Here is a 25160-nt window from a genome sequence, read left to right as displayed (position 1 = left end):
ATAAACAGTGCTGGTCATTAGAAATACAGGGTTGGGCTGTTGACCATGCCCCCCAGAGCGTCACAATACTATTGTGGGTATCTTGTTAATTAAAAATACCACAGTACTGGAGGTCAGGCAGCATCCATGGAAATGAATAAACAGTCGATGTTTTGGGTTATGACCCCTCATTTTGTCTGAAAATGAAGTGTGATGAAGCCAGAATGTTACTACTTCTCTTGTCTTCAACTGCCTATTACCTCTCTCTGGTGCCCTCTTCATTCATTTTCTCCCATGATCCACTTTACTCTCCAACCAGATTCCTTCTTCTTCACACTTTAACTTTTCTATCTATCACATTCCAACTTCTCATTTCATTACCCCCTCTCTCCCACCCACTTACCTTCCCCCTCACCTATCACCTGCCAGCTCATATTCATTCCACCTTCTTCCCCCTTCCTTCCTCACCCTGATGAAGGGCCTTAGCCCGAAAAGTCGACTGTTTCTCCCTCTCCATAGGTGGTGACTGATCTGCAGGATTTTGTGTGTGTATCTCAGGATTTTGCAGCATGTGCAGAATCCCTTGTGTTTATATTACTGGAACTTCATTGCTAATGGGGATGGAGATTCAGGTATAGAGTTGGGGGTGATGTGTTAGCATGGATATGGGATTGGTTAACTAACAGAAAGCAGAGAGTTGGGATACATGGGTGTTACTCTGTGAGGACGGAGTGTAGTGTACCTAAGTTAGCTGATGATACTAAATTGAGTGGGAAAAAATTGTGCAGAAGATACGGAGAGTCTGCAGAGAGATATAGATAGGTTAAATGAGTGAGCAAGGGTCTGGTAGATGGAGTACAATGTTGGTAAATGCAAGGTCATCCACTTTGGAAGGAAAAATGGAAGAGCAGATAATTATTTAAATGGTAAAAACTTGCAGCATATTGCTGTGTAGAGGGACTTGGGAGTGCTTGTGCATGAATCACAAAAGGTTGGTTTGTAGGTGCAGTAGAGTATCAAGAAGGCAAATGGGATGATGGCCTTCATTGCTATAGGGATTGCATTTAAGAGCAAGGAGGTTATGCTACAACTGTACAGGGTACTGGTGAGGATGCACCTGGAGTACTGTGTGCAATTCTGGTCTCCTTACTTGAGGAAGGATATACTGGCTTTGGAGGTGATGCAGAGGAGGTTCACCAGGTTAATTCTAGAGATGAGTGGGTTAGACTGTGAGGAGAGATTGAGTTCCCTGGGACTGTACTCACTGGAATTCAGAAGAATGAGAGGAGATCTTATAGAAACTTATAAAATTATGAAAGGGATAGATAAGATAGAGGCAGGGAAGTTGTTTCCGCTGATAGGTGAGACTAGAACTAGGGGACATAGCCTCAAGATTCAGTGGAGCAGACTTAGGACAGAGTTGAGGAGAAATTGCTTTTCCCAGACAGTGGTGAATCTGTGGAATTCTCTGCCCAATGAAGCAGTGGAGGCTACCTCAGTAAATATATTTCAGACAAGGTTGGATAGATTTTTTCACAGCAGGGGAATTAAGGGTTATGGAGAAAAGGCAGGTAGGTGGAGATAAGTCCATGGCCGGATCAGCAGTGGTCTTATTGAATGGCGGAGCAGGCTCTACGGGCAGGATGGCTTCCTCCTGCTCCTATTTCTTATGTTCTTATGTACATCAATCAGTTGGATTCTGAAATCTACTACAAGTTGACCATCTCGAATCCGGCAATCAGTAATCCGATTCCACCAGAGGTTCAGACATAATTTTCACTAGCCTAATTTCAAATTTCCCACATCGCTGCACCAACCTGTCACCACCGTCTTGGTGGCGTCATTAGCAGAAGCAGCTGTTGGCACAATCCTTAAAAGAAGCAAGTAGTTCCTCTGCATTATTCTGCATTTATGTTTGTAATCTGTGCTTATCTAGCCCCAGTCATATCATCATGTGCTTCTCGTGGTGTAAAGCCCAAATGCCATTTGTTATCTATACAAGATGAGGTGGAAGTTCTGATAAAACCCGACAGTGGCGTGTCTGTAAAAAGCATATGCGACTTGTATAACATTGGCTCTTCCACAGTTTATGATATAAAGAAACAAAAAGAAAAGTTTCTTCAGTTCTTTGTTGACAGTGAATAAAAAAAACAGATATGCATAAGGAAAACAATAAAATATGGAAAATGTTCACAACTAGACAAAGTCCTCATAAAGTGGTTTAAACTCTGCATCAGCAAAGGTGCAGAACTGCGAAGGACCAAAGAAATTATTCCATGAAGAATTAGGACTGGATTATGGGTATGATTACAATGAAGGATGGCTTCAGCATTTCAAGCAATGGCATGGCATAAAATTTCAAGCAGTGTGTGGTGAAAACAGTCAGCAGACAGAGAAGCAGCTGCTGGGCTTGTTGATGAGTCCGCTGTTAGTCTCTGATGAAAATTTAAGTCCCAAGCAGGTGTACTATGCAGATGAAACCGCCTTATATTAGCTTTGTACTCCAAAATGAACACTGTCTACAGAGGATGCAGAACGACCAGCAGGTTTTAAAGCATCAAAAGATCATGTCACTGTGTTGAGCAGCTCTAATGCTGCAGGGACCCACAGGGGTAAGTTGTTAGTCATTGGCAAAAGTTTACGTCCCAGAGCTTTCAAAGTCATGAAGCCATTTCCATTAATTTACCATGCCAGGAAGAAAGGATGGAATACAATTGACATCACATTGGAATGGTTTGGACATTACTTTGTTCCAGAAGCGAGAGCTCACTGTGACTCTGTTGGTCTGGACAAAAAGTGTAAGGTAGTACTGGTTTTAGATAACTGCTCTGCGCATTCAAAAGCAGAACTCTTGGTAAAGAGTAATGTTTACAGTATCTACCTGCCATCTAACTGCACGTCATTAATTCAAACCCTGGACAATGGCATATTATGCTCTTTGAAGGCTAAATATCACTCCCTGTTTATGAAGTGGCTACTGATTGCTGTTGACTCCGGCAGACCAGTACAGGAATTTGTGAAAGATTGCTTTTCACTTGTTTGTTTTTTCTTTATTATCTAAGGGTGAGGTGATCATCAAGTGGGTTAGAGGTGTTTATTTACTTAATCCTAACCTAGCCACCTATGATTTGGCAAAATCACTAATCCGGCACTGCAGAGGTCCCAATCACTCCAGAATTGGGGTGGCCAACCTGTATCACAAAGCAAAAGAATGGGAAAGAGTGCAGGAAAGATTTATGAGGATGTTGCCTGGAATTGAGGGGCTAAGTTATGAGAGAGTTTGGGCAAGCCAGGGCTTTATATCTTAGAGTGTATGAGACTGAGGGTTGATCTTACAGAGCTGTATAAAATCATGAGGGGCATAGATATGGTGAATGCACTCAGTCTTTTTTCCCAGAGCTAAGAATCAAGAACTAGAGGGCATAGGTGAGAGGGGAGTGATTTACCAGGAACTTGAAGGAAAACTTTTTCACACAGAGGGCAACATCTATGTGGAATGATCTGCCAGAGGAAGTGGTTGAGGCAAGTACAATAGCAAATTTTAAAAGACCATTGGACAGGTACATGGCTAACAAAGGACTAGGAGGCTATGTATGGGCTAAATGTGGGCAAATGTGTGGCACAGCAAATAGTGTGACTCTATTAGAGCTCCAAGCATCAGAGTTCAGAATTTAATTCTGATGCCACCTGTAAGAAGTTTGTACATCCTTCCTGTGTTCCTGAGTACATCCTCCACGTACTCCAGTTTCTTCCCACAGTTCAGACACATTTTAGTTAGCAGGTTAACTTGTCATTGTAAATTGTCCTGTGATTAGGCTAGCGCTAAATAAGTGAGTTGCTGAGTGGTGTGGCTCGTGGGCTGTAAAAGCTTATTCCACGCTGTATCACTACATAAAAATAGAAATAAAATTAAAAAATGGGATTAGCTGGGATGGGTGATCTTGGTCAGCATGGACTGGTTGGGCCAAAGGGCCTGTTTTCATGCTGTATGACTTTGCAACTCTACCAGAAAAGTCAGGAAAATGCTTCCAGTTTACCACTGACCCTCAGGGAGAGACATCTGCCATTGTTAGCCAGCCTGGTGTCTATCATACTACTGTGACAGCTTGGTAGTAAAGATCCTACTGCTGCGAATGAGTTTTAAAAGTTCCTACTCTGACTGGAGGACCACCATCCAGGACATGCCCTCTTCTCATTGCTACCATCCGGAAGGAGGCACAGGAGCCCGCAGACGCACAATTCAAGGATCAACAACAGCTTCTTTCCCTCTACCATCAGGTTCTTGAACCGACCTGAAAAATCCTGATACTATCTCGGGCCATGTTTCATTCTCACCCCTTCCCCCTCTCCCTCTCTCTCTATTAATTTTGTTGCCATCAGGAAGATGGTACAGGAGCCTCAGTAACGTTGCCCTCCTATAGACCCCATTAGCCATTTTTCTTCCATTTAGGAGTCTCTTAAATGTCTCTACCACCATTCCTGGCAGCACCTTCCAGCCACCCACCACTCTCTGTGTAAAACAATCTATTTCTGACATCTCCCCGAAACTTTTCTCCACTCACCTTAAACGGGTGTCCTCTGGTATTGGCCACTGCCGTTCTGGGAAAAAGACGCTGTCTATCCACTCTCTATGCCTCTAATAATCTTGTTCGCCTCTATCAAGTCGCCTCACATCTTCTGTCACTCCAAAGTGAAAAACCTTTAGCATGCTCAACCTTCCTTCATTAGCACGTTCTCAAATCCTGGTAAATCTCCTTGGCACCCTCTCTAAAACTTCTACATTCTTCCTATAATGAGGTACCTAGAACTAAACACAATACTCTAAGGGTAGTCTAACCAAAGTTTTATGGAGTTGCAACATACGTTGATTGTGTTGGCAATGAATTGCACTGCTGCTGTGAAAGTTGACTTTCATGGTGTTTACACCTGAACTATATGCTCCTGACAATAATCTTGAACTTGACATTAGGTGATACGTTCAACTGCAACTCACCAATGGTCACGTCAGAAGAACTGTGAGATTCCAGGAAGCCATTGAGATGCTGCCACACTTTGGGAATCCAGTCAATAATTCTCAGGAGGTCATTGTTGCGCATGTTTTTGTCAATTTCCGTCTCAATCAGCTTACGACGCAAGTAACGACCCAGAAATCCCTTCACGGGTTCTGTATGATTGGCACACAGCACCCACCTGCACAGGAAGAGCAGAGGTCAAAGGCGGAAACACAGAGGTCATAAGTACCACCCACAGACCCACTGCCTCCAGCATCATCTATCACCAAGGACCCCGACGACCAGGCCACGCTCTCTTCTTGTGCTGCTAGCAAGAAATAGATACCGCAGCCCTAAGTCCCACCTCACCTGATTCAGGAACATTTATTATTCTTCACCCTCAAGGCTCCTGACTCAGCGAGGATAACTACTCTGAACTGATTCCACATCCTATGGACTCTGCAACTCAATATTATTTATTTATTTAGTATTTGCACTATTTGTCTCTTTTTGCACATTTGTAGTTTGTCAGTCTTTGTTCAAGATTTAAAGTAACTTTATTATCAATACATATGTTACCAAATTCAACCCTGAGATTCACCTTCTTGCAGCATACTCAATAAATCAATAGAATAATAACTATAACAGAATCAATGAAAGACCACACACCAAATTGGATGTTCAACCACCATGCAAAAGAAAACAAACTGTGCAAATACAGAAAGAAAGAAAAATTATAACCAAATAAGCAATAAATATTGAGAATATGAGATGATGAGTCCTTAAGAGTGAGTCCACAGATTATGGGAATATTTCAATGATGGGGCAAGTGAAGTTGAGTGAAGTTAGCCTCTCTGGTTCAGAAGCCTGATAGTTGAGGGGTAATAATTGTTCGTGAACCTGGTGGTGCGAGTCCTGAGGCTCCTGTACCTTCTTCCTGATGGCAGCAGCAAGAAAAGATCATGTCCTGGATGGTGAGGGTTCCTGATGATGGACGCTGCTTTCCTGTGACAGTGTTTTGCGTAGATGTGCTTAATGGTGGAGAAGGCTTTACCCATGATGGACTGGGCTATATCCACTACTTTTTGTGTGATTTTCCATCTAAGGGAAACTTCCATTGATTCTGTGATACTTCTTTGTTCTACTGTGAATGTCCACATGCAGAGGAATTTCAGAGTAGTATATGGTGACATAATCGTACTTTGATAATGAATTCACATTGAACTTTGATCTGCGTCCTATCATAGCAATTCCCAATGCTGCCATTAGGCAGGAGGTATAGCAACTGAAGACCCACACCTGGAAGTTCAGTAACAGCTTCTAATATTACTATAAAGGACTCCTAAGCCTTAACAGGCTCAAGAACAGGCTTCTACCCCACTGTTATAAAACTATTGAATGGTTCCCTTGTATGATAATATGGGGCTCTTGACCTCACTATCTATCTTGTTCTTTATTTTATTTTTCTTTAGGGACACAGCATGCTAACGGACACTCACTGACCCAGCAGGCCCGCACTATCCAATTAAAGATTATTTCTATTTGTCACTTATAGCCAGTACGGAGAAGTGAGAGACAGGGATGAGATATAAGGTGGTAAGTTGCAGTTTGAAGCAGATAAGTGTAAATTCAGGGACTGAAGCCTTTTTCACCACCACAGCATGGCTAAACACAAACTAGAATAGAACCTCATACAGTATTAGACCATAACAACATAGGAGCAGAAATATGCCATTCAGCGCATCGAGTCTGCTCCGTCATTCCATCATGGCGGATTTATTTTCCCTCTCAACCCCATTCTCCCACCTTCTTCCAATAACGTTTGAAGCCATTACTAATCAAGAAACTATCAGCCTCTGCTTTAAATAAGTTGAGTGAACTTGGCTTTTTCTCCTTGGAACGACAGAGGATGAGAGGTCACCTGATAGAGGTGTATAAGATGATGAGAGGCATTGATCGTGTGGATAGCCAGAGGTTTTCTCCCAGGCTAACTTGAGAGGGCATAGATTTAAGGTGCTTAGAAGCAGGTCAGGGGCGATGTCAGGGTAGTAAGTTTTTCACACAGAGAGTGGTGGATGCATAGAATGCACTGCCAGTGAAGGTGGTAGAGGTGGATACAATAGGGTCTTTAAAGAGACTCTTAGACAGATACATGGAACTTAGAAGAATAAAGGGCTCTGCGGTAGGAAATTCTAGGCAGTTTCTAGAGAAGGGTACATAGTCGACACAACACTGTGGACTGAAGGGCCTGTAATATGCTGTAGATTTCTATGTTTTTAAATATACCCAATGTCTTGGCCTCCACAGCAATGAATTCCACAGATTTACCACCCCTAGCTAAAGAAATTCTTCATCTCTGTTTTAAAGAGACATCCTTCTATTCTGAGGCTGTGTCCTCCGGTCCTCCACTCCCCCACCATATAGAAAACATCCTCTGAATTTCCACTCTATCTAGGCCTTTCAATATTCTGCTTCAGTAGCCTAAAGCCCAATGGCATGAACATAGAATTTTCCAATTCTACGTAACGCACTCTCCCTGAAAGATTTGCTTTATTTGTCACATGTACATTGAAACATAAAGTGAAATGTGTCGTTTGCATAAAATCAAATCAGTAAGGACAGTGTTAGGGGCGGCCTGCAAATATCACCATGCTTCTGGTGTGAAAATAGCGTGCCCACAACTCACTAACCCTAACTGGACATCTTTGGAATGTGGGAGGAAACCCACGCGGTCACGGGAAAAATGGACAAACTCCTTACGGATAGTGGCAGGAGTTGAACCCTGATCTTACAGTTGGGGTGCTGTACAGCAGTGAGCTAACCACTATGCCACCATGGCAGGTGTTTGGAATTTTGCAGATAAGAGGGGCATTAGGGAGGCTGAGCATTCAGGAGCTGCAGACCAAGTTAACTGCCTAATTGGAGAAGTAAAATTCAGATCGCCACACTGCTGATGAATCCCCAGTAGATGAATGAATGGAGTCCAAGACTTTACAATTCATTTCCCTAAGCCCTTACTTCCACAATAAAATGCGTTGTTTGCATCAACAACTAACCCAGTCTGAGGATGTGCTGGGGGCAGCCTGCAAGGATCACCATGCTTCCAGTGCCAACAAAGCACGCCCACAACTTCTGTCTTTGGAATGTGCGAGAAAACTGGAGCACCCGGAGGAACTTCACATGGTCACAGGGAAGTACAAATTCCTTATAAGCAGTGACAAAAATTGGACCCTGGTTGGTGATTGTTGGCACTGTAAAGTGATGTGCTAACTGCTGCACTGCCATGCCACCCTTACTAGATTTAGATTTAGATTTAGAGACTTACAGCATGCCAACAGGCCCTTCCAGCTTAATAAGCCTGTGCCACCCAATTATACCCATGTTGCCAATTACCTGTTAACCCGTATGTCTTTGGAATTTGGGAGGAAACTGAAGAACCCAGAGGAAGCCCAGATGGTCATGAGAAGAACGTACAAACTCCTGAAAGACTCCCAATAATGCACATAGTCTTTCTCCCTTTGTTCCGGCCTCCCCTCATCACCAGTTGTCAAAGGAATGAGTTGCCCTTGTTTGGAGGTACCTGAAGTTATGATGAAGCTCCAAGTTGGCCGATGAGGAGACAGCCTGGTTCATCGTTCCAATGACATACGGACTGTAGAAATTAAACACGTACAGGTTACACACAGAATCAATGGATTTGCTTTACATAATAGAAACAAGGACATGCACTTAAGGCAAGGCGGTGAACTTTAAGGGAGCTGTGTGGGGCCAATATCTTACACAGCAATACACACAAAATGGTGGAGGAACTCAGCAGGTCAGGCAGCATCTATAGAAGTGAATAAACTGTTGAAATTTCAGGCCGAGAGCCTTCTTCAGGGCTGGGAAGGAAGGGAGAAGATGCCAGAATAAAAAGGTGGGGGGAGGGATGGAGGATAGCCAGAAGGTGATAGGTGAAGCCAGCTGGGTGGGAAAGGTAAAGGGCTAGAGAAGAAGGAATCTGACAGGAGAGTAGAGTGGACCATGGAGACACGGGGGAAGGAGGGGCACCAGAAGGAGGTGATAGGCAGGTGAGGAGAAGAGGAGAGGCCAGAGAGGGGAATCGAAGAAGAGGGAAGGAGGAGAGAAAAATAATTACCAGAAGGACAATGCGGTGTTTGTGCCATCAGGTTAGAGGCTACCAAAACAGAGGTAGGTGTCTGAAATGGGCTATCAGGGTTGGTGGTGGAGGCAGATTGACAGTTTAAGAAGATTTTAGTTAAACCCATAAGGAAGGGAGGGGTATGGAACATGTGCAGGCAGGAGAGATTTTGTTCAATTTGACCTTATGTTTGGCGCAGACATTGTGGGCAAAGGGCCTGATCCTTTTCTATGCTCTATTTTCCACAGTCGGATTCCTCAACTAAAACCTAGACCGAGAGAAGGGTAATGACAGAAAAGATGAGGTCCTGTCTTTCAGACAAGACATTAAACCAATGACTGTTCTGGTCTCCAGGGCAGGCACACAGGATCTGATGGTCCATACATATTCCTCAATAAATATTATTAAAACTTACTATTTTCATAATCACATTACCCTATGAAGCTCGCTGTACACAAACTGGTCTCTGTGTTTCCTATATTCTAATGCCACTAATCGTTGGCTGAGAGAGACCTTGTGATGTCTGAAGTCAGAAAAGCTTCTCTAAGCACAAGAGGGGCCTTTGTCACTGTGTGTTAATGTGTGATCTTATTTGTTTTTATTTATTTATCTATTGATCTATGAACACAGGAGTGAAAAGAAATCTGTCTATCTATTGGTTGATTCCTTGAGGTTGTTATAGCCAGGGGTGGTAATGGGGCAAGCTCCCACTACCTATTAAATGCTCCCAATGGTGTGTGCCTCAAAGAGCCTCTGATAACCAAGTCCAGCTCCAGGGCTTCATGTGTGGCTTAGCTAAGCCCTGCGGAAATGTTTCTACTGACAGGAGAAGTGGTAAAGGCAGGTTACTGGCGCCTTAGAGCCAGCTGTGGTTGGCAGCTCATCTAGGAGAAGGAAAACTCTGATCTCAATCTTCCATTGTCTAGTGACTATACTCACCCACGGGGAAGGCTTCGGGAGTAAACCCTGAGGAAAAATCTGGAGCTGGAGTCCCTAAAGCAGTCCTGTGTTGAGTTCAACGCTGACTGGCAACTCCTGCAATACTGCTGGTACCAGACTGTGTCCTTTGGATTTAATCAGCTGTGTGGAGAGGGTGAGCCTGCTGCATGGGCAACAGCTTGCTCTCCATATCGTACCGCCCTGGCTTGTGTTCTGGCATGCATATCACCTACGCAGACAGCTAGGACACAATATCTATAGTTGACCCTGACCAATGGAGGGCCTCATCTCATCTACTGACTTATTTATATATCCATCTGGGTGGACGTTGTAGAGTAGTGGTTAATGCAAGACTTTACAGCCCCAACAATCACTGATCAGGGTTCCATTCCCACCGCTGTCTGTAAGGAGTTTGTACGTTCTTCTTGTGAGCGCGAGGGCATCCTCCAGGTGCTCAAATTTCCTCCCACATTCCAAAGACATATGGTTAGGGTTAGTATGTTGTGGGCATCCTGTGTTGGCACACTTGGCAGGCTTCTTCCAGTGCAACCCTCACTGATTTGCTTTGATGCAAATGATAAATTCCTTCACTGTATGTTTTGATGTACAGTACATGTGACAAATAAATCTAATCTTCTAACTGCCTTGCTGTCAATCTATGTACTTATTTCTTAACTATTTATTTCTTTATTTAACTATTGATCTATCTAATTTTTTAGAGATACAGCATAGTTCCAGCCCCTTCCAGCCCATATAGCCCATGCTGTCCAATTCCACCATGTGACCAGTTAACCTACTAACCTGTACATCTTTGGAATGTGGGAGGAAACCAGAGCACCCAGAGGAAACCCACTCAGTCACGGGGAGAATGTACAAACTCCTTACAGATATTGAACCTGGGTTGCAGATGCTGCAATAGCATTACACTGACCTCACGCCACAATGCCACCCTCGTCTCGAAGTGATCACAGCTTGTGCACAGTGTAATATTTTCACAGTATGCTGCCTCGTGCATTAGTATCAATGTACAGTTTTACATTTCTATGTCTCCTTAAAATGCATTAAACTGGAGTGCGAGAGGTTCCAGCTCCTGTTTGAGTATCTGAACGGGCTGCCCCTCACATTCTGGCTGCACTTCAGCCCTACGCTCCTGATCTTCCGAGGGGAATGGGTCGCCTGGGCGATCTGCTGGTTGACATGCTCCTGGGCCTGACCAAGCTGGTCATTCACAGGTCCCGGCAGTGGGCAGTCAAAAGCTCTGCCCGAGCCGACTGCCTGCCTCCCTTTCAGGGTTACATCTGTGCCCAGGTGTCCTTTGAGAGGGCACATGTGGTTTCCACGGGCATGGTGGAGGAGTTCTGAGAATGGTCAACCCTACAGGGACTTGAATGTTTTTTAGACCAGGGGTCCCCAACCCTTTTTGCACTGCAGACCGGTTTAATATTGACAATATTCTTGCATACCGGCTGACCCGGGGGGGGGGGGGCGGGTGGTGGGGGTAGGGTTGCCAACGGACAAGAGTAGCAGTCAAGTGCGTTGTGTTTACCCCGAGAAAGACTACAATGACCATGAAGCCTTCTGCTGGCACCAGTGCGCATGCGTGTACGTTCCGATATTTCTTTCTACAAATCGTTTTTGGCGACTCTGTTCCGGGGTGGGAGGGGGAGTGTTAATCACGACCGGAATATAGATGATAATTAGCTATACACTCAATTTCATTTCTAAAAGGGTTTATCTAACAAATTTAATATTAAACACACAGCGCATGAATATAGTGATAAGACAATTATCAGGGGAGCTTGAAGTAAGTGTTGAACGAACTTCCAGTAGAAGTGGTATTGGCAGGTTCGATATTATCATTTAAAGAAAAATTGGATAGGTATATGGACAGGAAAGGAATGGAGGGTTATGGGCTGAGTGCAGGTCGGTGGGACTAGGTGAGAGTAGCGTTCAGCACAGACTAGAAGGGCAGAGATGGCCTGTTTCTGTGCTGTAGTTGTTATATGGTTATATAAGTAAGTCAATAGCATCATAACATTTTAAGTAACGTTTGGATATTAAACACACAGCACATATTTTCCCTGTATGAACATATAAAATCATTTCAACGCACCAATATCACTGAATCAGTGGGAGCCCTGGGCTTGTTTCCCTGCAACAAGACAGTCCCGTCGAGGGGTGATGGGAGACAGCGATACTCGAAGGGGGTTCCTTATGTCCAGTCTACTCTGCAGTTTAGTTTTCGTTGCATTCATTGCAGAAATATGTTGGAAATGGAAGCAACATTTTCAGTGCTTTCGTGGCTATCTCAGGATATTTAGCCTCGACTTTGATCCAGACATGTTATTCAAACATACTTTTCAGCCCGCCATCATCTGCAAGCTCCAGGAGTTGATCTCCTTCCCGCGCTGACATGGATGATGCATGGGTAATGATCTCATGTGCGTTCAAGCTCAACACAGGGCGTGACAGGAAATGAGGAAATGTGCAGCTGACTCTCATATTGTTTCCTCGCGGCCCGGTAGCACATGCTTTGCGGCCCGGCACCGGTCCGCGGCCTGGTGGTTGGGGACCACTGTTTTAGATTATAGTAATCGTACTTGAATTTAAAATCGTAAATAGTTTTGTGAACCCTTGATTATTGTAGAATTTTTGTTAGTGAATAAACTTTTTTATGTTTGCAAAAAAAAGTGAGTTACTCACCATTTGTGGTACCTACAGTTGAGGAATCCGTTAAAGATGTCACTCAGAGAACCGACATGATGGAGGTTGTCGAGGATTATTACCAGCGGAAGCTCGGATCCATTATCCGCAGCGGCACACTGTTCGGCCAGAGTTGACAGATATTGCCGCAATTCCTTCCAAACCATTTAAAAAAGATGCACTTATTACAGTTATATCACCACTTTGTCCTAGTTCACAAAATCTCAATATTGTGGGAGAATTCTCTCCTGCGTACTGGGCTAAAGAACTCTCAGTAGAGCAATGTTCCTTTCAACGTTCAAAGTAAATTTATTATCAAAGTAAGTATATGCTACTATACACCAGCTTGAGATTTATTTTATATTTTTATTTAGGGATTCAGCACGATACTGGGTTTTTGCACCCCAATGGGCCTGTCACCCTATTATACCCACGTGACCAATTAATCTACTAACCCCTACGTTTTTGGAATGGGGAGCAGCTGGAGGAAACAGAGGTGGCCACGGGGAGAACGTACAGACAGCGGTGGGAATTCAACCCCAATTGCTGGCACTGTAACAGTGTTCGGCTAACTGCTATGCTACTACGTCACACCCGAAGCATGGAATGCTTTACAAATTTCCGTGTCATTCTTGTTGGCATTTACAGGAAAAAAACAGAAATACAATGGAACTTTATGAAAAACTATACATAGATAAAGCCTGACAAACAACCAATGTGTAAAAGAAGGCAAACTGCAAATAAATATAAATGGAGAAGATGAGCTGTGAAGAGTCTTTGAATGTGAGTCTGAAGGTTGTTGAATCAGATCAAAGTTGAGGTGAGTGCAGTTCTCCACACTGAATCAGGAGCTTGATGGTTGTAGGGTAATAACTGTTCCTGATCCTGGTGGGATGGGACCTAAGACTTTTGTACTTCATGCCTGATGGTGTAGTAGTGAGAAGAAGGCATGGTCTGGGTGGTGGGGTCTCTTCATTTGTTGATTGTTCATTTCCTTCCACAGATGCTGCCTGATCTGCTGAGTTCCTTCAGCACGTTGCACTTTAGAATATAGAACATAGAACAATACAGGCCCGTCGGTTCACAATGTTTTGCTGACCTTGTAACCTACTCTAGGATCAATCTAATCCTTCCTGCCTTCAGAGTCTTCCTTTTTACAATTTTATCCACATCCTGCCCTGGTTTAATTGTCCAAAGTGCCAAGGGTCAGTGGGTAACTAATTTAATATTTTTGATGTTTTTAATATTTAATATTTGTAATCCAGGGAATGGGAAGCGCAGAATCAAATATCGCTGTGATGATTGTACATTCTAGTATCAATTGTTCGGTGACAATAAAGTATAAAGTATAAAGTGTAAGTATAAAGTAACACTTTCAGCATTGAGTCAGGAGATTGGGGGTTCAAATCCCCCTCAAGAAACTTTATGCACAGAACTACAGACTGATGTGTTGGTGCAGGACTGAGGGAGTACTGCACAATCAGAGATGCAGTCCTTCAATAAACATCGTCCCAGCCGGCCTGCTGTGAACCAGCCTCATGGCTGGATATGAAAGATCTCGTGGAAGTACAAACGTATTTTATGAGAGAGAAGTGGATTTTCCCTCAGGGTGCTGGCCAATACCAATTGTCCAATCAACGTGACTAACGAATGCATTATCAATAGTTATCCTGGCACAGATCAGCACATCGCAGAGACCAGCCTCTCTGTTTACACTTGCTGCCTGGCTAAAGCAGCAAGACAATGAAAGACCCCACCCACTCTGGACATTTTCTCTTCTATACCCTCCCATGGGGCAGAAGATACAAAAGCCTGAAAGCATAAGGACAGCTTCTGTCCCTTTGCTACTAGACTTTTCAATGGTCTCTTATGTTTTTTTAATCACACCATCTACTTGCATGCAACTTCAAAGGATCAGTGGGCATGGAGCCCAAGATCCCTCTGTTCCTCCACACTGCTAAGAATCCTGCTGCTAACCCTGTGTTCCGTCTTCAAGTTTGACCTTCCAAAGCTTTTCTGGATTGAACTCCACCTGCCACTTCTCAGCTCAGTTCTATATCCTATCAATGCCCCGTTATAACCAACGAGAACCGTCCACACTATCCACAACTCCACCAACCTTCATGTCATTTGCAAGCTTACTAAGACACCCATCCACTTCTTCATCCAAGTCATCCAGAAATATTATAGAGGTGTACAAAATTATGAGGGGTATAGATAGGGATTCTCCACCAAGATTGGGTGAGAGTTGAAAGGTGAAAGGGTGAAAGGTGAAATATTTAAGAAAACATCAGCAGGAACTTCTTAACTCGGAGTGTGGAATGACCTGCTAGTGGAAATGATGGCTGTAGCTTCAATTTCAACATTTAACAGAAGTTTGGATGGGTACATAGATGGGAGGGGTATGGTCCAGGTGCAGGTTGATGGGACTAGGCAGAATAATAGTTCGGCACAGACTAGATGGGCCAAGGGGCCAGTTCCTATGCTGAAGTGCTCTATGACTCTATTACAATAGTGACACACTGCAGACAGGCATCGGCGATTGACAGGTGCTCCATAAAAATGCCTGTCGATTGCCCTTCCTGCCTGTGTCACAAGGTTGAACTACTCTTTAGGCAAATTCATTGAGCTGCCGGGACTTACCTTGCTGGACTTGTGGTCCACGTTGAATGTAGCTATTGACCCGTTGCTGACCTCCCGCCCAGATCTATTCACCAGGAACTCGGCCAGTTTATTGGCCAGGTAGGTTTTCCCAGTCCCGCTGGGTCCAGAAAGTATGATCCTCCGATGTTCCAGTAGTATATTGAGGTAACAGTGCATGGTGGGCTTTGGGATCAGGGCCTCAAACACCAAACTGTCCACACTGTTCTCCGCCACACCTACGACCAGGACAAACCACATTCTCAGTCAGAGCAAAGCTTCGGGGAAGACCGGTCAGAGTCTAGACTCAGAGGCAGCGTTAAACGCGCTGTGATCAATCGGTAGCTCCCTTTTCCACTTTAGAATGTAGAGCATAAAACTTCATGGCACAGTATGGGCCAGTTGGCCCACAATGTTGTGTCGATCTTTGAACCTACTCTAAGATCAATTTAACCTTTCCCTCATGCATAGTCCTTCATTTTTCTGTCAATCATGTGCCCATCTAAGAATTTCTTAAATGCCCCTAATGTATCTGCTTCTGCCACCAGCACTGGCAGCGTGTTCTACACACCCACCACTCTCTGTGTGGAAAATTTACCTTTGACATCCCCCCTATACTTTCCTCCAGTAGCCTTAAAATTATGTCCATTGTTATATTAGCCTTTTCCACCCTGGGAGAAAGTCTCTAGCTGTCCACTCTATCTATGTCTTTTATCATCTCGTACACCTCTATCAAGTCACCTCTCATCTTCCTTCGCTCCAAAGAGAAAAGTCCTAGCTCATTCAACCTATCATCGTAAGGCATGCTCTCCAACCCAGGCAGCATCCTGGTAAATCTTCTCTGCACCCTCTCTGATCCTTCTTATTATAGAAACATAGAAATCTACAGCACATTACAGGCCCTTCGGCCCGCAATATTCTGCCAACTATGTAACCTACTCTAGAAACTGTCTAGAATTTCCCTGCTGCACAGCCTTCTATTTTTCTAAGCTCCATGTACCTATCTAAGTGTCTCATAAAAGACCCTATTGTACCTGCCTCTACCACCTTCACTGGCAGTGCATTCCACGCACCCACCACTCTCTGTGTGAAAAACTTAGCCCTGACATTCTTCTTGTACCTACTTCCAAGCACCTGAAAACTGTGCCCCCTCATGTTAGCTATTTCAGCCCTGGGAAAAAGCCTCTGGCTATCCACACGATCAAAGCTTTTCATTATCTTAACCACCTCTATCAGGTCACCTCTTGTCCTCTGTCGCTCCAAGGAGAAAAGGCCAAGTTCGCTCAACCTTTTTTCATAAGGCATGCTCCCCAATCCAGGCAACATCCTTGTAAATCTTCTCTGCACTCTCTCTATTGTACCCACATCCTTCCTGTAAAGAGGTGACCAGAATTGAACAAGTAACAGGTTTGGAGAGAGGCTAATATGCTACTGAAAGTATTGTGAATTAAGAACTTGATAAAATTAAAGAAAAGGAGGCTAATGTCTCTCTACTGTTCAGTAATTGCTATCTTCAACATATAAATGTAAAAGATACAGCAAATGCTGGGCTTTTCCAGCATTTTCTGTGTGCAATCTACAACACAGCACTTGATTGCAAAGCAAAAGGATGATGTTGTTGATCATGATTATGTTACCTGTGCAAATGGGACATCCTAGCCTCACGGTAGCGTAGCAGTTAGTGTAATGTTTTACACGCCAGCTGTAAGATCGGGGTTCAATTCCCGCCACTGTAAGAATTTTGCATATTCTTCCTGTGACCACATGGGTTACCTCAGGGTGCCCCAGTTACCCCCACATTCCAAAGGCAGATGGGTTAAGGTTAGTACATCGGCACCGGAACCATGGTAACACTTGTGGGTCACCCCAACACAACTTTGGACTGTGTTGATCATTGACGGAAAAAAACACATTGTACTGTATGTTTCGATGTACATGTGACAAATAAAACTAACCTTTAATCTTTAAATGCATAATTCTATTAACCTGTCCAACTCACACTTTCACTGTCCTGGCTCTTCCTGACGATATTGGTTCTCCTAACGGTCATCCCTAACTATCCCTGATACAATATCTTATAGAAAGAAAAGTATATAGAAAATGTATATAGAATGTATATAGAAAAATAGAGGGCTATGGGTAAGCCTAGTAATTTCTAAGGTAGGGACATGTTCAGCACAACTTTGTGGGCCGAAGGGCCTGTATTGTGTTGTAGGTTTTATATGTTTCTACGTTTCTAATATCTGATAGTATTACTGGCTGACCCTGTATTGACTGTCACTGGTGGAAGATTCCACAATTCCCTTACTCGCTGGTGCTAAAAGTCTTTCCAAACTCCCTCTGGAAAGGACTCATTTTCAGACTCTGCTTCCTAATCTTACAAAGCTAAGCTTTATTTGTCACATGCACATCGGAACATACAGTGAAGTTCATCGTTTGAGTTAGATCAGTTCCGCAAGGATGTGCTGGGGGCAAATGTCGCCACGCTTCTGGCATTAACATAGCATGCCCACAACTTGCTAATCCTAACCTGGAGTGTGGGGGGAAAGCACAGCACCTTGAGGAAATCCACATGGCGATGGGGAGTATGTATAAACTCCTTACAGTCAGTGGCTGGAATTGAACCCTGATCAGCGATTGTGCTAACTACTGCCCTGCCACGCCACCCTATCCCACTTCCCCCCTCCACCCACAAGTCTACTTCCAGTCTATTTTATTCATGCTGCCCAGTTACACCCATGTGACAAAGTAATTTACTAACCAATATGTCTTTGGAATGTGGGAGGAAACTGGAGCACCCGGAGGAAACCTGCATGGTCATGAGTAGAATGTATAAAATCCCGACACTGCGTTGTGAACTGAACCGGGTCGCTGCCGCTGTAATTGCGTTTCACCAACTGCTACGCTACCGTGCTGACCCTAACAAGCTTCTCCTTCCAGAAGTTAACATGAGAGCCGTGGCTCATAAACGGCTGCTTCCATTAACCCAAAACCAGCTGGCCGCTGAAGAGAAGGAAGATTGTCCATTACCTTTAAGATTCACTGTGATGACGTTGCTATCCCCAACCAGGTACCCACAAGGGAGAAGCTCAGGTAACTCCATGTTGTAGGATCTTACGATATCACCTACATTGTAGCTGACTATGCTGTCGGTGGACAGACCCAGGCTGGTAGACGGATCCAGACGGAAAATATACTCCTAAATTGCCACATAGAAAGGTAAAGTTTGCAGATTTAATGGAACTTGTTAACTTAGTTACTTAAAAAAACAGAATAGAATATTTGCCCCATACAAGCTTGTTCCAACATTCAGTAAGATCACGATTGACCTGATCTTGACCTTTCTGCCTGTTCCCTACACCTTTTGCCTCTCCAATAAATCAAATATCTGCCAATCTCAGTACCAGCTCAAGTGATGTTGAAGACCAGTTGAGTTTATTGTCATGTGCACCAGCATGGTGAGGTACTGGAAAAACTTGCAGCAGCATCACGGACACATATTTACAGGCAACACACAAAATACAAGCTATACATAAGTTATCCAAGACAGTGAAGAAAGACAAGTCCTTAATGCAAAAGGATTCTAAAGATTCACATCTTTCTGAAGGATGAAAGTCTTTTCCATCTCCATCTTAAATGACTACCCCCTTATAAACCTGATAAAAGTTAATAAGATCATGAGAGGCTTTCAAAGAAAGGAAAGATAGAGGATCAGATTATTATTTAAAGCAGTCGTGCAGAGGGACTTGAGAGTGCTGGGGCATGGATCACAAAAGGTTGGTTTGCTGGTGCAACAGGCTATCAAGAAGGCAAATGGACTGTTGCCCTTCATTGCGAGAGGGATCGAATTTAAGATTAGGGAAGTAATGCTGCACTGAAATCCTGCACCAGGAATACTGTGAGCAGTTCTGATTTCCTCACTTGAGGAAAGATGAAATGTCTTTGGAGATGGAGCAGAGGGGATTCACTAGGTTGACACTGGAGATGAGGAGAGATTGAGTTGCCTGGGACTATACTTGCTGGAGTTCAGAAGAATGAGAGGGGATCTTACAGAAACATACAATATTATAGATAAGGTAGAGGAAATAAAGTTGTTTCCACTGGTAAGAGAGGTTAGTATAAGAACACATAGCCACAAGGTGACACTATTACAGCTTGGGCATCAGAGTTCAGAGTTTGGAGTTAACTTCCAGCATCCTCCATAAGGACCAAATTTTGTATGTCCTCCCTGAGAAGCATGGGTTTCCTCCGGGTGCTCCTGTTTCCTCTCAAGATCCAAAAACATACTGGTTAGTAAATTAATTGGTCATTGTAAGTTGTCCTGTGATTAGGCTAGGGTTAAATAGGTGGGTTGCTGATTGGTTTGGTGGTGCACTGTATATCAAAAGTAAATGATTTAGGGCAATAGATTTAGGATAGAGGTGAGGAGAACTGCCTTTTCCCAGAGTAGTGAATCTGTGGAATTCTCTGCCCAGTAAGTGAGTGTAGGCTACACCACTAAATGTATTTAAGGCACAGTTAGATACTGTAGGTTTTCACGTGGCAGAGGAATTAAGGGCTATGGGAAAAAGGCAGACGGGTGGAGCTGAGTCCACAACAGATCTGCCATGATCTCATTGAATGGCAGAGCAGGCAGAACAGGCCAGAGGGCCAACTCCTGACTCTGGTTCTTATGTTTCTTAGAAAGAGTAGACAGCTTATTTGTTTTCTATGGTCAAAATGTCATCTACTCAAGAGGATTGATTTAAAGTAGGTTTAAGGTCAAAGGAGGGCAGGTTTTTTATACAGAGAGTGGTGGGTGCCTGGAATGCACTGCCAAGTGACGGTGGAGGCAGATGTGATAGAGGTATTTCAGAGGCTTGTAGATAGGCACATGAGTATGCACAGAAAGACCATAAGACATAAGAGCAAAATTTGGCCCATTGAGTCTGATCTGCCATTCCATCATGCCTGATTTATTACCCCTCTCATCCCATTCTCCAGCCTTCTCCTCGTAACCTTTAACACCCTTAGTAAACAAGAATCCGTCAACCTCTGCTTTAAATATAATTAATGACTAGGCCTCCACAGCTGTCAGTCACAATGAATTCCACAGATTCACTACCGTCCAGCTAAAGAAGTTTCTCCATCTCTATTCAAAATGGATGCCCCTCTATTCTAAGGCTGTGCCCTCGGATCCTAGACTCCACCACTATAGGAACCATCCTCTCCACAGCCACTCTCTCTAGGCCTTTCAATATTTGATAGGGTTCAATAAGATCCCCCCTTCATTCTTCCAAACTCCAGTGAGCAAACGCCTAGAACTATCAAAAGCTATTCATATGTTAACCCTTTCATTCCCAGAATCATTCTCGTGAATCTCTTCTGGAACCCCCTCCAATGCCAGCACATATTTTCTTACATAAGAGGCTCAAAACTGCTCACAACACTCTAAGTGCAGTCTGACCAATGCCTTATAAAGCCTCAGCATTACATCCTTGCTCTTATATTCTAGTCCTCTCAAAATAAAATTTCATTTGCCTTCCTTACCACTAACTCAGTCTGCATGGTAACATTTAGGGAATCCTGCACAAGGACTCCCAACACTCTTTGCTCCTCAAATTATTGAATTTCCTACCCGTTTAGAAAATAGTTTATGCTTTTATTCCTTCTACCAAAGTGCATGACCATACACTTCCCTGCACTATATATTCTATCTGCCACTTCTTTGCCCATTCTTCTAATCGGATCGAGTCCTTCTGCAGACTCTCTGCTTCCTTAACACTACCTGCCCCTCTACCTATCTTTGTATCATAGAGTCATTAGTTCGAAGAAAAGTACAGCACAAAAATATGCCCTTTTGCCCATCTATCCTGTGCTGAACCATTTAAACTGCCCACTCCCATCAACCCGCATGGGGACCATAGCCCTCCATACCCCTACCATCCATGTACCTATCCAAACATCTCTTAAGCATTTAAGTTGAGCTCCCATGCACCACTTGCCCTGGCAGCTTGTTCCACATTCTCATGACCCTCTGAGTGAAAAAGCTTCCCTTTATGTCCTCCTTAAACTTTTCACCCTTCACCATTAACCCATGACCTCTGGTTGTACTCCCACCCAACCTCAATGGAAAAAGCCTGTTAGCATTTATGCTATCTATATCCCTCGTAATTTTGAATACCTCTATCAAATCTCCTCTTAATCTTCTAAATTCCAAGGAATAAAATTCTAACCTTTTCAATCTTTCCTTATAACTCAGATCCTCCAGACCGGGCAACATCCTTGTAAATTTTCTCTGTATTCTTTCAGCCTTATTTACATCTTTCCTGTCAGTAGGTGACCAAAACTGCACACAATACTTCAAATTAGGCCTCATGAATGTCTTATACAACTTCAACATAACATTCCATCTCCTGTACTCAATACGTTGATTTATGGAGGCCAATGTGACAAAAGCTTTCTTAACGCCCCTATCTACCTGTGCTGCCACTTTCAATGAATTATGGACCTGTGTTCCCAGATCCCTTTGTTCTTCCACACTCCCCAAGAGCACTACTCTTCACTGTGTAAGACTTACTCTGGTTGGTCACACCAAAGTGCAACACCTCGCATTTGTCTGCATTAACTACCATCTGCCATTTTTCAGCCTATTTTTCCAGCTGGTCCAGATCTTGCTGCAAGCCACGATAGCCTTCCTCGCTGTCACAATCCTGGTGTCACTGCAAATTTGTTCATCCAGTTAACCCCTTTATCATCCAGATCATTGATTTAGATGACAAATAACAACAGACCCAGCACCAATCCCTGTGGCACACCGCTAATCACAGGCCTCTAGTCAGAGAGACAACCATCTACTACCACTCTCCAGCTTCTCCCACAAAGCTAATGTCTAACCCAACTTACTACCTCATCTGGAATGCTGAGCAACTGAACCTTCTTGACCAACCTCCCATGTGAGGCCTTGTCAAATGCCTTACTAAAGTCCATGTAGACAACACCCACTGTCTAGCCTTCGTCCATTTTCCTGGTAATTTCCTCGAAAAACTCTGAAAGATTGGTTAGACATGACCTACCACATCCAAAGCCATGCTGACTATCCTTAATCATGTCTATCAAAATACTTACATATCTAGTCCCTCAGAATACCTTCCAATAAATTTCCAACTACTGCTGTCTATAGTTTCCTGGTTTATTTTTAGAGCCTTTTTTGAATAGCACAACAACATTGGGTGTCTTTCAGTTCTCTGCTACCTTACCTATCACCTAAGGATAATCTAAATATCTCTGCTAGGACCTGGCAATGTCTGCACTTGCCTCCCGCAGGGTCTGAGGGAGCACCTTGTCGGGGCCTGGAGATTTATCCACCCTCATTTGCCTCCGGACAACAAACACTTCCTCCTCCGTAACCTGTACAGGGTCCATGAAGTTAATGCCACTTTGCCTCACTTCTGTAGAGCCTGTGTCTGTCTCCTGAGTAACTACAGACGCAAAAAAAAATATAAACTCTCTTCCATCTCTTTTGGCTCCACACATGGATTACCATTCTGATCTTCCAGAGAACCAATTTTGTCCTTTGCAGACTTCTTACTTTTCATATATCTTTAGAATCCCTTAGGATTCTCCTTCACCTTGTCTGCTAAGACAACCTCATGCCTTCTTTTAGCCCTCCTGATTTCTTTCTTAAGTGTTCTCTTGCATTTCTTATACTCCATAAGTACCTCATTTGTTCCTACCTGCCTATTCCTGCCATGCACCTCCTTTTTTTCTCTTAACCAGGGCCTCCATATCTCTTGAAAACCAAGGATTCTGACACCTGTTATCATTACCTTTTATTCTGACAGGGACATTCAAGCTTTATATTCTCAAAATTTCACTTTTGAAAGCCTCCCACTTACCAAGTACACTTTTGCCAGAAAACAGCCTGTCCCAATGCCAGATCTTTTCTGATACCATCAAAACTGGCTTTTCTCCAATCTAGAATCTCAACTCGCAGACCAGACCTATCTCTTTGCATACTTACTTTGGAACTAATGGCATTGTGATCACTGGATGCAAAGTGTTCCCCTACACAAAATACTGTCACCAGCCCTGTCTCATTCCCTAATAGCAGATCCAGTATCACACACTCTCTCACTGGAACTTCTATGTACTGATTAAGGAAACTTTCCTGAACACATCTGACAAACTCTATCCCATCTAGTCCTTTTACAGTTTGGGAGTCCCAGTCAATATGTGGAAAGTTAAAATCACATAATAACAACCTTATGTTTCTTGCAACAGTCTGCGATCTCTGCAAATTTGTTCCTTTAAATCCCTCTGACTGTTGGGTGGTCTGTAACATAACGTGGTCATACCTTTTTTATTTCTCAGTTCCACTATAACACCTCACTAGACAAGTCCCCCAGTCTGTCCTGACTGAGCACTGCCGTGACATTTTCCCTGACTAGAAACATCACCCATTCCCTTTAACGTCACTCACTCTGTCGTATCTAAAACAATGGAACCCCAGAATATTGAGCTGCCAATCCTGCCCCTGCTGCAATCAAATCTTACTAATCACTACAATGTCATAATTCCAGAAGTTGATCCATGTCCTGAGGTCATCTGCCTTCCCTACAATACTTCTTGCATTGAAATAAATGCATCCCAAGACATTAGTTGCACCATACTCAGCCTTTTGATTCCTGACTTTGTCTGTGGTCTTACCAATATCTGTCTCCACAATCTCTGCACTAACTGTTCTGGCAGTCTGGTTTCCAACCCCTTGTAACTCTAGTTTAAACCTCATCGTGCAGCACCAGCAAACTTTCCCACTAGAATATTAGTCCCTCTTCACTTCAGGTGCAAACCGTCTCTTCTGTACAGTTCTCACCTTCCCTGGAAGAGAATCCAATGATCAAAAAATCTTATGCTTTCCCTCCTACACCAACTCCTTAGCCATGTGTTAAACTGTATAATCTTCATATTTCTGTCCTTACTAATACATGGCATGGGTAGCAATCCTGTGATCACAACCCCGGAGGTCCTGCCCTTTAACTTGGTGCCTAATTCCCTGAACTCACTAACTTCGTCAATCTTCCTACCCATGCCATTGGTACCTACATGGACAACGACCTCTGGCTGTTCACCCTCCCACTTAAGAATGATGCGGACTTGATCCTACATGTCCCAGACCCTGGCACCTGGGAGGCAATGTACCCGGGAATCTCGTTCTTGTCCACAGTACCTCCTTTCTGTTCCCCTAACTCCCTGCCTCTTCTCCCCTTCCCTTCTGAGTCACAGAGTCAGACAGTGCCAGTGGCCTGATTGCTGTGTCTTTCCTCTGCTAGATCATTCCCCGCCCCCTAAAACATATACAAAATTATCTACCTGTTGTTGGATGGGATGGCCACAGGGATACTCTGCACTGGCTGTTTAATCTCTTTCCCCTTCCTGATCATACACAGTTTCCTGTGTCCTGCGCCTTGGGTGAAACTACCTCTGCCTATGTCCTATCTATCACCCCCTCAGCCTCCTGAACATCCGGATTCATCCAGTTCCAGTTCCAATTCCATCATCCGCGTTCAATACCATCGTCCCGCAGAGACTAGTGGAGAAACTGTCGCTGCTTGGCCTTAACACTGCCATGTGTCGCTGGATTCTGGATTTCATGACAGAGAGACCACAGTCAGCCTGTGTTGGCAGAAACATCTCTGACTCTATCACACTGAGCACTGGATCCCCACAAGGCTGTGTGCTTAGCCCATTGCTGTTTACACTGCTAACACATGACTGTGCAGCCAAAT

At 43.8% G+C, this 25160-nt stretch overlaps 1 protein-coding gene across 8 annotated transcripts in view; it reads right to left on the bottom strand.

The window, feature by feature from the left end:
- The window catches only part of nav3 (neuron navigator 3), a 503350-nt gene that overhangs the window by 7693 nt on the left and 470497 nt on the right, over positions 1–25160 (bottom strand). For all 8 annotated transcript variants that reach the window (XM_063058462.1, XM_063058455.1, XM_063058456.1 and 5 more), the window contains 5 exons: positions 18424–18592; positions 15397–15632; positions 12754–12908; positions 8551–8622; positions 4973–5169 (listed from right to left, as the gene is read on the bottom strand). In XM_063058462.1, the coding sequence (XP_062914532.1) occupies positions 4973–5169; positions 8551–8622; positions 12754–12908; positions 15397–15632; positions 18424–18592 (829 nt within the window). The remainder of the gene's footprint in view (positions 1–4972; positions 5170–8550; positions 8623–12753; positions 12909–15396; positions 15633–18423; positions 18593–25160) is intronic.

This window comes from Mobula hypostoma, chromosome 9, assembly GCF_963921235.1.
Source record: "Mobula hypostoma chromosome 9, sMobHyp1.1, whole genome shotgun sequence".
Classification (NCBI taxonomy): Eukaryota; Metazoa; Chordata; class Chondrichthyes; order Myliobatiformes; family Myliobatidae; genus Mobula; species Mobula hypostoma.
Note: the sequence above shows the minus strand (reverse complement) of the source record. Positions and strands in the feature narration are given on the sequence as shown.